Source organism: Parasteatoda tepidariorum, chromosome 7 (genome assembly GCF_043381705.1).
Source record: "Parasteatoda tepidariorum isolate YZ-2023 chromosome 7, CAS_Ptep_4.0, whole genome shotgun sequence".
Classification (NCBI taxonomy): domain Eukaryota; kingdom Metazoa; phylum Arthropoda; class Arachnida; order Araneae; family Theridiidae; genus Parasteatoda; species Parasteatoda tepidariorum.
In genome coordinates this window covers 19,052,073-19,070,345 of record NC_092210.1, presented here as the reverse complement: position 1 = coordinate 19,070,345, position 18,273 = coordinate 19,052,073, and the positions used below count along the sequence as shown (strand labels likewise).

Sequence of the window (18,273 nt, the reverse complement as noted above, 5' to 3'; positions counted from 1 at the left end):
CACTTAACAGATTACGGATTTGATTTATATTAACACTTTTCATCTTATTAGTTTTAAACATTTAACATTTTATATGTTTTAAATACTAAACCTCTTCTGAATTAGAATACTTATTTTTACTTTTAAAACATTAATCATTTTTAGAAAATATTAACTATTAAGCATTTCATAAATAAAAAACCCTTAAAATTTATTCAATTCAAACTACCTGTCAGTTTAAAAGTTTAAAGCACTTTCATTTTACTAAATGTAAAGTTCTCATTATTTTATACTTAAAAATGTAGCTTTTTATCACGTTAAAACACATAGCAATTAAGATTTGTATAAATTCAAAATGTTCATCTTTATATAACTTCAAGTATTTGTCATTTTTTTAATTTTGAACACGTTTATTTTCTAAATCACAGGCTTCTAATTCTTAGCTTTTCATAAATTTAAAATAATTCATAATTTAACTTTTATAAATTAAAATATTTATCATTTTATAAGTTTAAAACCCTAATTATTTTATTTATGCACTTAAAACATATTTATTTACTTAGTTCTTTATAAATTTAAAAAATTTAAAAAAATTTACATGTTTTCTAAAAAAAAATTTCTATATCAAAAAATATGGATGCTATGCAATTTAATAATAAAGAGTATTTTTTTGAAAATATATTTAAAATGATTGAATTTTTTATTTTATTTCAAAAGGTTTAAAAATTGTGAATCCCCTACATTTTGATAGTCAAGAATTCATATCTGACAAAAAAAAAAAAAANAAAAAAAAAAAAAAAAAAAAAAAAAAAAAAAAAAAAAAAAAAAAAAAAAAGTATATGCTAATTCAAAGAAAGTACGCTTTCGTGTCTGTTTTCGTAAAATTATCAGTTTAACTCTAATTAATTAGCACATTTAAGGTTGATATGCCCTTTCAACCATTCAGATTGGTATTTAGTACACAAAGAAAATAATTCAGGTAAAATTACCTTACTATATGGTAATGTGACATTTCATGTAAAAAAACATAACTTTAGTTAATAAAACCAAACATACGATCTTCAAAACATTCATTTGGTAATTTTTCCGTTCATATGATAATGGTTTACCGGAAATTCTGGTTTTCGAAATTACAGTACTTATTACTACACATTTAGGAAAAATTACAAAGCGTAAAAGTAAATTTAACCAAATAAATGATTTTTATCTCATGTTCTAAGGTATCATGATAAGATCACCAAATTTTATCCCAATTATCAAATTTTATAACATACTTTAAAGCCATGTTTTATTATTAATTTTAACAAAATCATTACTAAAGTGCTTCGGTAAAAATTACCGTGTTTCTTAGTTCTTCCATTGAGCCAGAAACATAGTAAATTTTACCGCATTTTGGTAGTTTCGACCATACTTTTTTCGAAATATGGGAAGAACATGCTTTTACAGTCGCTCTACTGTTATTAGGCTAACCGTAAGAAGATTAGAGGCCATCTGTATCAAATTTTACCACATTTACCATATTTTATCACATATTATAAAACCTTATTTTATTGTTACTCTTACCAAAAGAATTATCAAATCGCTTCGGAAAAAATTACTGAGCTTCTGGCGTTCTCATTGAGCCAGAAACACGGTAAATGTTACCATTCTGGTAGTTTCGAAAAAATTTTTTTTAGTGTACGAGCACAAAAGTTATTTAGGGTGATATTTTTTTTACGGGAAGATATTGAACAATAGGTAAGCTCTTAGTTTGTAAATTACTAAAATATTTAAAAGTTATTTTATATATTTAACTATAGAGAAAAAAAAATTCTAGTTAAAACTTTCCATAAGAAACATCAAACTTTGAGACTACTTGAATCAGTGGCAGAATTTTATAAATTGCTAACGTTTCGTAATATTTTTTAATAATAAAATATTACAGCATGAATTTCACATAAGGAAACTTCAAATGCTTTTTGTCTGTCTCAACTCTTCCAAATCCAGGTAAAACTATTTTAGAAAGGAAATGGTAGAAGACGCAATCTCAGCAAAACTTTTGATTCGTCGATACGGCAGTATAGTCCAATGAAAAATTCAAAAGCGTGTCTGCGTTTAAAAAGAGTAAAAGACTTTTATGTTGGAAAGAGACATTTGGGAACGTTGCGTTTACTAAATCTATACAAAGTAACTCTTGGCGGAATTAAAGAAAAAAAATTATTTCCAAAATATAAAGAACAAAATATTAATTCTGTAATATAAATGACTCTGATATCAAGTTCCCATAACCTTATATATATCCTTAAAAATATTCATATTAAAAGTACAAATCTTCGAAATAAAGTCATATCAATCGATCTGGTTTTGATGCTTTTAATCTCAATTTTCTCAATAATGATTCGTCAGATTTTGACAACGTTTTGGTATTTTCTCGCATAAATAGGTGAGAGGGGGCTAGTGGGAACATGGTACTAAAACTGACAACTTGAATAACTTTTTTATTTATTTATGGGTCAAATCTTATTTATAACATTGTTAAACAGGGCGTAAAATAAAAAACGGATCACCCTGAATAACTTTTGATCTAATGATCGGATCTTCACGTTATATGACTTAGTCTTAAGGACTCGAGGGGGTGATCTGAAATATGCTAATTAATTAGTGAAAACGATAATTTCAGTTGTGAATTCAGACTTAAATTCGACGGATTCGGATTTCTGAACTCTAAAATACAGAGGATAGTAGCAATCTGGGAAATATGGTTTCCATAGTTTGATCAAGGCAGTAGTCCAAAGTTTCGACTCCTTAATGTTAACTTTACTTTTTGTGCATATCTAGATCGTAACCTTTAAGCTAATAAACGAAAATTTGCACACAAGTATAAAAATCGTTTGTCCATGAAATTAATATGCTAATTCCATGCAAAATATAGCCATTTGTTAAATAGTTATTAGTTTTTATTATTTTCTTTAAATGTTTCACATCAACCAAAATATAGGGGATAGGACGTAATTTTACTTGGCAAAATACAAAATTTGAGCAAAATCGGTTGAATAAGTTCTTGAAAAATCTAATTTTAAAAGTACGGCATCTTTAACAGCAAAATACGGCAAAATGTTTTCGACTTATTAAATAAAATAATGAAGAGTAATAAATTCCTATTAAAAGTAATTTTTTGAATTCGGTAATAAACGCTCTCGAGATACTGCGAAAATTAAATCGGTCAAACAGTTACTGAGTTATCAAATTTTTAAAAAATTGCCGTTTGTTTAAAATTTGAGGATTAGAAATCCAAATCTGTCGAAGAAATAAGCATGTTTAAAAAAAATAAATTTTTGTTCTAGATTCTAGATTAAAAGGTATTCAGATTATACTTTTTCTTCTTTTTTTGCGCACTGTACTCAAGATTGATAAGCGCTGTTAAAAAAAATAGTTAAATTTCTTTTTCGATTTTTTTAAATGTATTTTTTTAAAAAAGGATAATTCCTTTTCGTCATATTACGGTTTTTTTTCGTTTTTAACTTCGTTGACTCTATTTGAATAAGTGCTCTGTTGAAAAAAATTGTCTCCTTATTCAATAACATTAAATTATTATTTTTGTTCTAAAGTTAATTTTTTTCTAAAAGAATTCCATTTAATCATTTTAATATTTATTTTTTTAATTCCATTGACTCTATTTTCATTTGAAAGAATTTTTATTTTTTACAAAATAAATAAAGAAACATAAGTCGTGAAGAGGAATAATAATAATAGCAATAGTAAAATCCAACTTATGCGGTGTCACTAATCAAATTCAAATCACTGAGTTTTTTTTATTTCTTAAAGGTTTCTATCAAAAGGAATGTCAAAAGAAAAAAACTAGTTGAAACTAAAGTAGTGTTGCCATTTTAGTTTTAAAAAATAGGATCTTTCTCAAATTATTTTTTAACGAATGTGTGTTAATGTGCAATGGTAAATGAGCAACGAATGTGCAATTCCTGTAGATTTTTTTTCCAAAAGGGTAAAATCTTTGTGTATTCATCAACAAGTTCAATGAGCGAATACAGTGCGTTTACAAAATACCTGACCCATTTTGAAGGAAACTAATGCATGATTTGTAAAAAATACACCCTTTGTTCCATTGTGTTCAAATAGTTCCGAATTTCTCCACCAGATGGCCATGGTGACAACTTGCAGTACGAGTTCATTTAAACGTTGTTGAGCGAGTTCATGTAAGATTAAGCATGAACTGGCACTCCTATTCGCCAGATTTGAAATTTTGTGATTCATTACTGCAAGAACACTTTAAAGCGAAGGTATACTATCAAAATCCTAAATATTTTTGAGGCATTAATTATTAGTTCGATGATGTATGCCAATTCATTTTGCTTCGAATCTACGTTATATTATTGCTACAAATGTGATTATATTGTAAGTATTTTAAAGTATTTTTTTCAGCAAAAATGCCCGTTGATGTAAAAAATTCAAACTAATCAAACATAATATATTTTTTATCAAAATGTATTTTTTTATTAAAAATGCAACTAACAGCAAATATTTTTTCTGTCTAATCTTGTTTTTAACTATTTTTGTTCAAAATGGGTCAGTAACTTTGTGAACACCTAGTAGATATGTTTAGTATACTTTATAGATATAATTATTTTATTTTATATTTTATAAATGTCGTTGAACAGCCGACCCAATTTTATGGGTTTACGACTACTAATATTCAACTCCGTAGCCTTGTAATTTTGAACCCAATCCAGAAGACAAAATAACTCCTGGATCGACTATTGTGAGAAATTTGCCTTCGTGAAGGACTTTTTGATGGAGCTAACCATCATTTGTTTTACACGGAGAAGAAGTCCACGAGAACCTCCCACGGTTAGTCTGTGGTCGGTGCAAGCCGAAAGCGGAATTCGTATCGACTGGGATTCGAACCCGGTTCGCTGCATTGGAAGGCGAACGCTCTATCCCCTGAGCCATCGCTGCTCATAAAATTATACAAATGATTTTATTATATAATGCAAAGAATTATTGTATACTGAATTATTGTAGCCTCAATTATAATTGTTTGAAAATAGTCGCCCAATCTCATAAGCTTTAATAGGCGCCATTTTGAATGTTTGAAACACATAGACTTTAATTATCATCATCATATTTTTCGAAGGGGATAAAATTTTATACCATCAAGTATATTTTTTCACTGCAGTTTTCTGAGATTACTCATTTAAAGCATAATTATTATTCAGAAATATCAATCGATGTAAACTTTTTAAATTCATAGAAAGAAAAAAAATCACGTGCTTTCTCCCATTTAAACGTTTAAATGGCATTATCTCCCACAACCTTTCCTTAAAAAAATATAAAACTTTTTTGACCCTCAATTCCTTGTAATTTTCTTTAATTCTTGGAAAAACTAAAATTAAGACTTCTCCATTTAGAAATTTACACGGTTCGTAACTATCTTTCACTGTTTTTTAAAAATGGAGATTAATAATTTTTGTGAAAGTTTTCGTAATTTACCTTCAATTTGTTGCGATTTTCGCGAAAAAGAATAAAATTAGGACCCCTCTTTAGAAATTTAATCCGTCCTTAACTACCTAACGATTCTTCTTTTAAAAAAGGATGCTAATTATTTTTTTTTTTAAAAAATTCTCATAATTTGCCTACAATTCGTTTCAATTTCGTAGATTCGTTCAACGCTTGCAAAAAGATTTAAAAAAATAATTCAGCAATTAACAATTTACGCCTTTCACTTTTTTTCAATGTTATTTATGTTTTGATGTTTTTTTTTAAATGTTATTTATGTATTAATATTATTTATGTATTAATGTTATTTATATTTTAGTCTTCCACTTTTTTTTAATGTTATTTATGCTCTAAATTTTTTCTATACTTACTTCATTTTGATGAAGATCGCTCTTTGAAATAGCTGCTGCAAATTGATTTACCCTTTAGAAGAGTGTGCTTAACATATTTCCCTTTGCTTCATGCCTTAGCGTCAAAAATAACTAAAACGATCAAATTAGTTTTTAATTGTTACATGCTTTGTATTTTTTTTCCATATTTATTAGCGTTGATACTTGTACTAGTATCAGGGATGAGATTAGCCAAAAGGCAAAAAAGCTGAATTTCCACGATAGTAAATTTTATGCAAGCACAACCCTTTAAAAATAAATTCCAGACAGTTCAAGGTAATAAATAATGTGTTGACATACAATTGTGTACTAATCTATTATTATATAAATGATTACATTGATACTTAACATGTAGTGAAATTAAAAATTACCAGTTGAAAAAATAAAGCTGGAAATTATATTTTTCCTCAGTTCACATAAGAGACAATTATTACTTGAAAAACTACCTGGTTTAGCAAATTAAAACTACTGAGAATATACATTAATATTTCATTTCTTTTAATAAATACTGTTATGTGATTTATAGGAAATATATCAGTAATATTAATTTCTAAATTATATTGGGAAAAAAAACTTTAACAATGGACCGAATCATTATGCTCATATTATAGTCTAATCCAGAGATGGGCAAACTACGGCCCGCGGGCCAACTGTGGCCCGTCGGAAGGTTTTATCCGGCCCGCGGATAGAATTTTAACTTGCCGATCCAGTGTAAATATAAAAATATGCATCTATTTTCTTGTCGACTTTTTTAAAGCTATTTATGTTCTTTCTTTTTTAACAAAGTACTGATGACCTTTTTACTTTCTCTATTTTTGTTCTACAAATAAATTGATGGAAATAGCACAGAGAGCTTCAATTGGTAAAATGTTGAAAGCAGAAGTTCTTTATAGAATAGCTGTAGATTGGCGTTTGTCTTTCTCGAGGAGCAAACTTATGGAATCTAATATAGGTGAATTATGCTTCACGTGTGGCAGACTGCGCATTTTAAGCTACAACGAGAGAACAATCTAGCAATCATCTGATACAGTTGTTTTTAAATATGCCAATGTTTGAGTTTTACAGATCATTACCAAAAGCTAGTACCTAAAATCTAAATATTTCATGCTCAGGAAATCAGTGCTATGTTTGCTTAATCTTAAATAATCTTAAATATAAAATATTAAAAATAAAATACAATAATCTTAAATATAAACAATCATTTTAGAAGTAGACTAACAGACAAGCATTTAGCCTCGTTCCTTAAAGTAAGCTTATCTCACTTAGAACCTCATATGAGGAACTACTCATATAAAAATGAAATCGAAATTTCATTCATCTCACTAAATATTTAAATTAAAACTTAAATATTGGTTTTTTTTTAAATTTAAATTTTGAAGTTTTTACTTGGCCCGCCAAACAATTTTTTTCTCAATTTTTGGCCCTCGACCAAAAAAGTTTGCCCATTCCTGGTCTAATCTAACTGGAGCCCTCTGAAACATATCAATAACAGTGAAGTAGAAATATATAGTAACTCCTTAACATACAAAAATTGCTATTTTAGTTTAAAAATTACATGACAATCAGCAACTATTTAGATAATTGTTTTTTATTTGATAAGAATTTTGCATTTTATAGCATAAATAACAGCAATTATAAATAAAATTTTGATGATGAGTTAATTAACTCTTTTTCCAAAAAAAAAATTTAATTAAATCTCTTTTTAAGTGATTGCTTTTGTTTGCTATATCTTTTATGTTTGCTATATTTAGTCGTTAGTCCATCTTCAAACATCTTGTGAAAAATCCCATTTTTTCTTCTTTGCAAGCACAGAATGTTGAATATATTTTGAACCCTTCCAGTTTCTCTGATGTTGTAAGACTTACATATACTAAAAAACGTCGTTAGAAACAAAGTTACCTTTATAGCAACTAATTTTAAAAAAATTTTACTTCTTACAAGAATCGCAATAATTGATCTTAAAATTGCGTGAATATGAATAACAATTATGGATTTTGAAATCACATGAATATGAAACTAGATATACGATTTTGAAAATGAGAAAATACAATCTGGGATATAGTATTTTTAAAACGCGTAAATACAAATTACGATTCCTAATTTTTAGATCGCGTAAATACGAATCATGATGCGTAATTTTTAGATTGCATAAATAAGAATTATGATGAATAATTTTTAGAATGCGTGAATGCGAATCCCAATGCCTTATTTTAAAATCACGCATAAATACGAAAATCAATGTGTGATATTATAAACCGCATGAGCAAATCAAGACATTGAATTTTAAACTTGCGTGAATACGAATCACAATATCGGATTTTTAAATCTCGTAAATAAGAATCGCAACGTACAATATTAAAATCGTGTGAATAAGAATCGAGATATTAGCAGATTCCAGGCTTGGGACTTCTAAAAGGCTTGTCAGAAGCAGCGTCGTTTGAACTACGAAAATCGGACCTATCTGGAGGTCGGGTAAAAAATTCGGAAAATCTTATCTGCTGCGTGTAAAAGGGGAGAAAAAAGCTAAAATAAGTAAAAATGAGAAAGGATTGGTAGCTATGTAGTTTGAATTTTCTGTTTCTCTTTGAAAATCGGAGAATTTTCTGAAAAATAGGAATACTTATAAGAAAAAGTGAAATTTTTAGAAAATCTGAATTTTTGATGAAAAAGCTGAAATTCAAGAAATAAAAGTGAAAAAAGCGGAAGTCCGCTAAAAAGCGGAAAAATCTCATCCCTGTAGTATACACTTAACTTTGTTGTTTAACTTATACGATTTTGACTGATTCTGACAATTATAAAGAGTGAAGTAAAATTTCTCGTCATTATAGTTCAAATTATAAAGAGAGAATCGAAAATGCATGACATTATGATTTCAACTTTTAAAGAGAGAAGTAAAATTGCACGTCATTATGACTCAACTTATAAAAAGGGAAGCTTTATTGCACGACATTAAAATGAAGTTAAATTGCCCGACATTATGATTCAACTTATGAAGAGTGAGGTAAAATCGCACAACATCGTGGTTCAACTTGAACCAAGTTTTTCATAAAAGAACACCGATTTTTTGTTATAAATCATTCGTGAACTATTCATTATTCTCCTTTTTTGTAATTACAAAATGAATATAAAATGAAAACAAATATAAACCTCAAAAAATGACGATAATAAAATATACTGTTCAATATTATTGAACAACAATTCATTATGGTACAGCTCGCAAAATAAGAACTAATACCTCAATTAGTATTAATTACAGCCGATTTATTATTATGGTACTGAATAAAATGCAATTACAAATTTGTAGTTTGTATTTCAGACCGTCAAACAAAGATTAAATGAGAAATCCGAGATGAATCTCCTGCTTAAAAATAAATTTTCTTGATGCAAAAGCGATAGATTTGTCTAATTGTCCAAGATATTTATTTATTTTTATCCGCGAAAGTTAACTCTTCCGCGTGATGTGATAGCATCGCACGTGGACATTTTAGTTTAGGATGAAATTGGAAGGTCGGCGCTGAAATACTACGTCACATTCCTGTGAATAGAACCGAAATTCTTCGTCTTCAATGAGTGTGGTTACCGCCCCCCAGTCACGTGGGATGTCGGCGCAGCCGGCAAGCAAATTCACGCTCACACATACTCCAAAGATTTTTACTACGCTCTTCATGATCTTTTCAGATTGCTCGAATTGGCGATCATCCGCTCTTTTTTTTTGCGGGAAGAATTCTGTGGAAATCGTGATATCAACCTCATTTTATAATCATTATATAGCATTCCTAGATCCATTCAAGTCGTGTTTAGGCTATTATTCATACCTATTCAGAGTAAGAAAAAGTGCACTGAAAAATAATTAAATGGACGGAAAATTTTTATTGCGGATAGTTTCATTATTTCGTATACGATTCCTACGATACGATTTTAATATATANACACGAAGAAAGTTAAGAAAAACAATAAGTTTCATTTATTGCGCTTAAGCTGCAAGTAAACAGAACCCATTAGATAAGTTCAAAATGAAGAATGAAACAAAGAGAAATTAAAAACATATGAAAAAAGGGGGAAATAATAAGTAATAAGTAAAAAAATAACAAACAGTTCTTTAAAAAAAAAGGATACAATTTTATTTAAAAAACCGGAAAAAGAAGCCGGAAAAAAAGATATAATCTTTTATTAGATAAAAGATATAATCTTTTATAATTTTACGTTTATAATTTTCCAACATTTTGCTAGATGGCAGCGATGCTCAGAAATATTTCACTGCTGACATGGAAATCGAGATGTATTAAACTAAAATCCCTTTCCTGAATAATTTTAAACTGTGTATTATCATTATTTTTTCTCAAATCGCTCATTGAAATTTTTTTTGTCAATTTCTAGAACTTTTTAAATGAATTAAAGTTTTCAGTCCTTTTCTGGACGTCAATTTTTGAAATTTTTTTTAAGAAGTGAAAAGATGCATGAGATTTTTTTTAGTTGTTGTACTACTCCATAAGCATATAAATTCTTTTCATAAATCTTTTCAAAGGTTATTTAAAAACTATAATTGAAATTTAAAAACTTTAGAACAGTAAAATGATTTTAATTTTTGATAAAACGTACGTTTTTAATTTAACATTTTTAAAATTACTCAAACTTTAATTTATTTTCCGTTTCTTTGTCTTCCTTGTTTAGTATTTAGCTTTTTTCTCTTCCTAGTTGTCTTGTATCATCAAAAAATTATATAAATTGTAAACCTTTTAAAAAAATTAAATTTATGAACTTTTAAAATATAATATTTTTTAATTTGTAATTTAACTATAATTTTTAATTTAACAAAACTAAAATCACTCAAACTTGTTATTTGTTTTTAAATACTTGTTTATTGTTTAGAAAACTTGTTGTTTGCTAAAAAAATTTGATTCACTTAAAAAATTTCCTAGATCTGACAAAATAAGCAAAAAGTGGTAGGCAGATAGGTATTTTGTTTACGTCGCAGTAGAGCTGCTGGCGACGGTCTGGGAAACATCCCTGAGGACGATCCGAAAAGATCCGATCGGATGATCCGATGAGAAAGTGGATGAGAAAGTGGTAATCAGATGAGTTTTCTATCTTATCTCAGAAATGGAAATATTTCTAAGAAATATCTCGAACTTATACTTATCGTGGTTTGTGTGATTTAATGTCAGATGGATAGATTTTTAATAACCATTAAAATGTATAACATAGGTAGGGAGGTACTTTATTTACGTCGCACTAGAGCTGCACAATGAGCTATTGGCGACGGTCTGGGAAACATCTCTGAGGATGATACGAATTCTGCATCAGGCTTGCACCGACCACAATGCTGACATGAAATATCCTTATTGGTAGACGGATCATGGGTTAGAGTCCCCTTGTCGTCAGACTAACAGTGGGAGATTCTCGTGGTCTTCCTCTCCATGTAACTCAAATGCGGGTTAGTTCCCTCTAAAAGTCCTCCACGAAGGCAAATTTCTTCCAATACTTGAACCAGGAGCACCCTTGTCTCCTTGCTTGGGTTCAAAATTACAAGGCTACGGAGATAAACATTATTAGTCATAAACCCAAATTTGATTCGGCTGTTCAACGACGGTTATAAAATAAAATAGTAGTTCGCGATCACGTCTTATAAAGATCACCATTTCGATAGTTAATGCTCCTGTTGACAAACCTAGATTTCTTCACTTTGCTGTTAAGTGAAATGTAAGATTTTTTTAAGAAGTTGGTAGTTCTTTTGGTAGTTCATTCTAGAGCAAAGAATTTATACTATATACTGGTGTATACATTGTATATATAGTTCTACTTTTAGCATTTACAAACAAATCATTACGTTATCAAGTTTAATTATCCCTGAATCAGAGCCAAGGAAAGTTTTCGGGGTTTTCCACTTAATGCCAAAAGTCTGCATGTTCACTTTAAAAGTTCTCCCCTAAATCTAATTTTTTTCTTTCTGAATCGTGACTCAGGAATATACTTGCCATCTAAGTAATATTTAAAATTAAAAGATTATGAAAGTGAACTTTATTGAGATATGCACGTTCTTTTACCTAATGGTGATAAAACAATAGAACTGCAATTTAAGATAGCGCATTTTTTCTGGTAGGCAGGTAAGTACTTTAATTACGTCGCACTAGAGCTGCACAATGGGCTATTGGCGACGGTCTGGGAAACATCCCCGAGGATGATCCGAAGACCTGAAAACGCAATTTTGATCCTGAATGGGGGAATGGGTTCCGCTGCTTTGGTAGCCCGACGACCTGCGCGCGAAGTCGAGCACTTTGAGGTAGAACAGTTTAAAGAGAACTAATACCGTGCACCTTCGGTCCCTACGCAAGCTGACGGGACAGCACATTTTTCTGAAAAATAAAATTATTCACTATAAAGCGAGCATTTTGTATCATACTAAATAAAACCTATAAACATTCCTGCAAAATATGTTTAAGTATGTGTGTTTGAATTTCCACAAAAATTTTCCTTAAACAGGCGTTTTAAAATGATATTACATCTAGATTATTTAAAAACAAAGAAAAACAGTAAACTTTTTTTTGTATTTGAAAAATCAAGCATAATTTAGTTAAAAAAATGTAATTAATTTTTTTGAAAAAAATAGGATTTACAGGAAAACAGGATGTTGTAAGGAAAAATTGAATGTACTATGCGTCAAAAGTTTATTTTATTTCATTTGCTTTATTCTTAAAATAAATAATAAAGAGTTCTGAGACAAAAAGTTTGCGGTATTCTTTCTTATTTATAGAGCACAACCCGCTGTGAGCCTTGGCCTGCCGAATAATATCATTCCAAACTTTTCTATTCTTGGCTTTAAGGTGGCTACAACTTAGGTGGCGGTATTCTACTTTTTTTATTTCCGAACATCATAAACATTCCTTTTATGTTGTTGTTGGTTCTATCGCCACTTGCCAATACATGCAAGCCTGTCGACAGATCATCAATCTAAAAACCAGTGGAGCAATTTTCCTGAATGTTTGGGATAATGAGGTGAACCGGGTTCCAATCCCAGCAATGGCTGGTCGATGCGAATTCAGCAACCGGCTCGCACCGACCACAATCCGGAAGTAAAACATCCTCAGTGGTAGACGGATCATGAGTTAGAGTCCCTTTGCCATCATGCTAACCGTGTGAGGTCTTCGGGCTTCTCCTCTCCATGCAACGCAAACGCGGGTTAGTTCCATCAAAAAGTCCTTCACGAAGGCAAATTTCTCCCAATACTTGATCCTGGAGTTCCCTTGTCTTCTGGATCAGGTTCAAAATTACAAGACTACAGAGTCCATATATTAGTAACCGTAAAGCCTAAATTGGGTCTGCTGTTCAACGACGGTAATATATACGTAGTTTTTAAAATTAGCTGCGAAACTATAGCAGATTAAATTAATCATAAGTTGAAAATAGCTTATTAGTTTCAAAACACTGGAAAAAAAAGCATGGTGTAAACTATAAGAATATGGTAAAATTTACCGTTTTACTGGCTCTATGGGGACATCAAAAAGCTCGATAATTTTTACCGAAGTGCTCTAGTAATGATTTTGCTAAAAATAAAGAAAATATGGTTTTATAATGTGTGATAAAATGTGGTAAATTTTGGTAAGTTAATCATGATACCTTTCAGCTTGTCTTAAAAACAAAATGTTAAACATAAAAACAAACGGTTAAATTTACTTTTTTGTTCAGTTTTGTACTTTTTACTAATTGCGTGGTAGCATGAACTATGAAAATCAGAAATTTCGGTTAACAGTTACCATATGAATGGAAATATTACTAAATGAATTCTTTAAATACGTATATTTTGGTTTTATGAAACCAGAACTATGGTTTATTTTTACCAGAAACATCATTATCATAATGCACCGAAATTTTAGTAGAATTTTTTTCCCTTCGTGAAGCTGCCATCAGATTAAATTAGTTACAAACGTTGCCAATAGAATAAACTAATTTTAAAAGTTGTCAATAGATTCAATTAGGTTCAAAAGTTTTCAAAAAATTAAATTTGTTTTACTAGCTGCCAACAGATTCAATTCGTGTCAAATGTTGCCCTGAATCACTCTCAGCGATAATTATCATAGATCATAGGTTGTTATCATCATCACCACGGTTATTATCATAAGTTAAAACTCGCGAAAGATGGTAACAAGATCATGGATATTATTGGCAATGGGGATTGCAGCAATTTCATCCAGCAATTTTTAAAAAAATACAAATCAAGAACCTGATGCTTGCGTGGAAAAACTCAAAACTGTCTTCGGAATAACTTGGTGAAATCATTGTAGTTTTCGCCATACTTGGTAGTTTAGTTAAATTCACAGTTATCACGGAAACTAGTTAGTTTCGATGTTTTGGAAACAAGATTCTCCTTATCTTTAACGTTTCAATATAAATTACAAAAATGTCGATGTTCATTACCTCAAGTCCACTACGAGAATAGGCTATCCGCATTTGTTTTTCGACATTAAAGACCGTTTCGACATTATTGCCTCAAATCCGTTACAAATGCAAACTTTTCGCAGGACGCCATAGATAGTAGTGAAGTGACGCAAATATTTACACAAAATTATAAAGTTCAAATAAAATATTTTCAAACGTGGACATTTATTCCCTGAAGTCCGCTACGAGAATTCACTTTATTCATGACGGAGGTTCTCTCTATTATCATCAGATGGCAGTACAATACGATGCGTATATAACTTCCTCCTGATGATACGAATGGATTGATTTACACCAATCTGAGCTGCTATGACGTCATAGGAGGAACAAAAGACTTCTGGTTCGATTTTTTTTTCTGGGGGGATAGTGAGCGAATAGGCTTTTTGCTTATGTTATAACTACTTCATTGCAATGAACACTGTTAATACAAATAAATTAAACTGAAAAAGTCATTGAAGATGAGTTTGTTTCGAAATTTTGGACGCTAGAATTGCCTTGCTTTTTTTTTTTAATTTCGATTCAAAATTACAGAGATAAAGACAATTATTAATTTAATCCGCTACATGAAATTGCTTTTCATCGACAGTTCATGTAACTCCAATGCTGTCAAAAATAGTATGAAGTGGCAAAAAGTAAAAGGTTTAAGTTAATTCGCTTTACATCGTATTACAGATTTCTTAGATAAATTCCTTAGATACATTGGGTAGATTATTTGGATAGCTTAGATAGCTCCTTACATAGATTCCTTAGTTAGCTTTAATAGATTCCTTGGATTGCTTAGATAGATTCCTTAGATAGTTTGGATCGATTCCTTCGATAGCTTTGATAGATTACTTGGATAGCTTAGATATCTCAGATAGCTCATATAGATTCCTTGGATAGCCTATATAGATTCCTAAGATAGCTTAAATAGGTTCCTAGGATAGCTTAGATATATTCCTTAGATAGCTTAGATAGATTCCTAGGACAGCTTAGATAGATTCCTAAGATAGCTAAGATAGATTCCTAGGATAGCTTAGATACATTCCTTATATAGCTTGCGTATATTACTTAGATATCTTAGATAGCTTAGATAGATTCATTAGATAGCTTAGATAGATTCTTTGCCTAGCATAGATAGATTACTTAGATATATTAGAAATACATTTAAATTCTATTGAAACGAAAAACCATTATTTAAAATTTTTTGAAGAGACAAATTATTACTTTGCTGTTTTGAACTTGGATGCTAAAACTTTGAAGCTTTTCTTTCAATAAAGAATTATTTTTTCATACTTTTTTCAATTTTAAAACTATATATCTTGAAACCTATGAAGGAAAACTACCGAAAATTTGAAATGTATATGTTTAAACTATTTCGCTTTAATTTGCTTTCAAGAAATTCGTAAATAATTTCGATATTTTTATTTTTTAAAGCATTAATAGTAAAAAATGCTGACAACAAATTAAAGTACAGACAATTTTATTCGAAATTTTCGAGAAAAAAAGATAGCTTTAACATTGTAACATTTCAGTAGTATCGAAAAATACAAGCATCAATTTTTATAATTTCTAGGGTGAAAATGACTTGAAGATTTATGATTATCTTTTGTATACTCTTGGTATGGCACAAAAGTATGAAAAATACAATTAAAGAATGTGTACGAAAAGTGAAAAAGTACGATGCATGTATAAGAAGAATGTGCCACAGAAATGCTTTTAAATACTTCTGCAATATACATTCTTAACAAAATTTTCCTTTTATTATAATAAAAAAATATGCACGTTACGCCTTTTTAAAATAGTTGATTAAAGCCATTGATAGAAAATGAGAGCATATTTATTTGCTGTATTTTTGTATGCTACAAAATTATAAAAAAAAGGGATTCGTTATAAAATTATATAAGGGATTCATTAAAAATGATTTATAGAATATTTGTTGGCATTTTTTGTATGCAAGGTTAAAGGGGAGAAAAAGAGGGGCATTTGTACTGGGACCCAGACGTGATTCCTTATTAAAAAAAAAGAAAATAAGTGTTTCTTGTTCAATTTTGAATTAGTTTTTTTTTAAAGAAACTGAGAGAAAAATTCTTATGTATCTATAAAAACTACAATTTTGACTTAAGGTTCGTCCAAAACTCGACAAAATATGAAAATAAAACTCGTTGCATTTTGAGAAAAGGGTAAGCAATAAATTTTGTCCGGGGCCAGAAGTAGATTTGGCAGCATTTTCAGTATGCTTTTTGCAAGGTTAATTCAAAGAAGGAAAAACAGAAGAATTCCCTTATGTAGACTTATAAAAGAATTCCATTATAGAGACTGCAATTTTTAATAAAGGCTTGTCAAAAACTCGAAAATTGCGTAAATAAATCTTATATTTTGAAAGAAGGGCAAGCAATAAATGTTATCTTAGGGAACGTGGAACTTACACCAAGCCTTAGTTTTTGTATATTGCAAAACCAATCAGAAGATAAAAAATTGAAACAATGCCTGTATTTAAAAAAAATATTTAAAAACTGACCCTCTAATTACAAGCAAAAAAATATTTCGCACTTTTTTAATTATAAAAAACAATCTAATATTTACCAAAAAAAATCTGTTAGAATATCGGAATTATATTTATACTAAAAATAAAACATAAAATATAAAAAAAGTTGTTTGAAAGAATTTTTTTCTTCATTCAGATTCAAAAATTTGTCAATAATGGGATTCGTAAATCAAAGAAATTTCGAATATGAGTAAAATTCTTATTCGATCTCAATAACTGCAAATTTGATTAATTGTTTGGCAGTGAGCCATGTTTAGAAGATTTTACCTTTAAAGCAGAAAAAGACACCGGTGTTCATGCTGCATTTAATAACCATAAATTATTAAATTGCTAAATATAATGTTTTTCACTTATTTTGACCTAAATTAACAAAATAATAAAAAAAAGTGAAAAAATATGTTTAATAAAAATTCTGTATCAAAATGTTTGAGAAATCTTTTTAAGTTGATCGTTCTTAAATAAATGCGATAATTCAAATTTAAAAATTTATCAATAATGGGATTTGCGAATCAAAGAAATTTCAGCAATGACTTAAAATCTCATTAGATCTAAATAACTGCAAATTTGAAAAATTAATGTTTGGAAAAGTGCCGTGTTTGGAAGATTTTATCTTTAACATAGAAAAGACACTCGTACTTCATTACCATAAATTATTAAAATGCTAAATATAATATTTTTCACTTATTTTGACCTAAATTAATGCAAAATAATGAAAAAAGTTTAATGAGTGTTTAATAAAAATACTGCGTCAAAGGGTTTAAGAAAGTTTTATAAGTTGATCGTTCTTAAATAAGCGCGGGATTTCTGATGAGAAGAAGAGGGTTGGCGGTCGCCGAGAAAAGAAGGCATTGCATTTGGCAACCTACGGAGATATGGAAGTCATCCACAACTGTGAGTTACACAAGGAGAAAGAGAGAGAGCAGAGAAAGTGAGAGGTAGTTTCGTTTGACGTGCCAAAATCATGATCGTCCCATCGCCTACGGCACTACATCACCTGGTGTTCCTAACACTCATCATTGCTGCTATCACCTCCACAACTCAAGGTAAGTCATACAGGTGCTCTCTTTTTTTTTCCAATTAGAATTCCTTTACTTAGAACTATTTTACACAACATTTCAACTTGACGTTTGGAAAATTATAATCGTTCCAAAAATATGGTACAAAGTAATATATTGCCCCTTACATTTGTGTAAAAGAATTTTTTCTTCTTTTGGTTCCAAAAAACTTCTTTTTGTCTACATAATTTATTTATTTTTCCTTTAGAATTCTTTTACTGAAAACTATTTTACACGACATTTTAACCTGACTTTTGCAAAATTATAATCGTTCCAATAATATGTTACAAAGTAATATATTGTCCCTTACATTTGTGCAAAAGATTTTTTTTTTCTTTTGGTTCCAAAAAACTTCTTTTTGTCTACATAATTTATTTATTTTTCCTTTAGAATTCTTTTA

At 29.5% G+C, this 18,273-nt stretch overlaps 1 protein-coding gene and 1 long non-coding RNA gene across 3 annotated transcripts in view; one reads left to right on the top strand and one right to left on the bottom strand.

Moving 5' to 3' along the window:
- LOC122270402 (uncharacterized) overlaps nucleotides 1–18,273 on the bottom strand; it is a 201,760-nt gene that overhangs the window by 85,233 nt on the left and 98,254 nt on the right. The gene's annotated exons all lie outside the window — the stretch shown is intronic.
- The window catches only part of LOC107436764 (follistatin), a 90,183-nt gene continuing 89,575 nt past the window's right edge, over nucleotides 17,666–18,273 (top strand). The window contains exon 1 of the mRNA XM_016048570.3: nucleotides 17,666–17,861. Within this exon, the coding sequence (XP_015904056.1) occupies nucleotides 17,780–17,861 (82 nt within the window). The 5' untranslated portion in view covers nucleotides 17,666–17,779. The remainder of the gene's footprint in view (nucleotides 17,862–18,273) is intronic.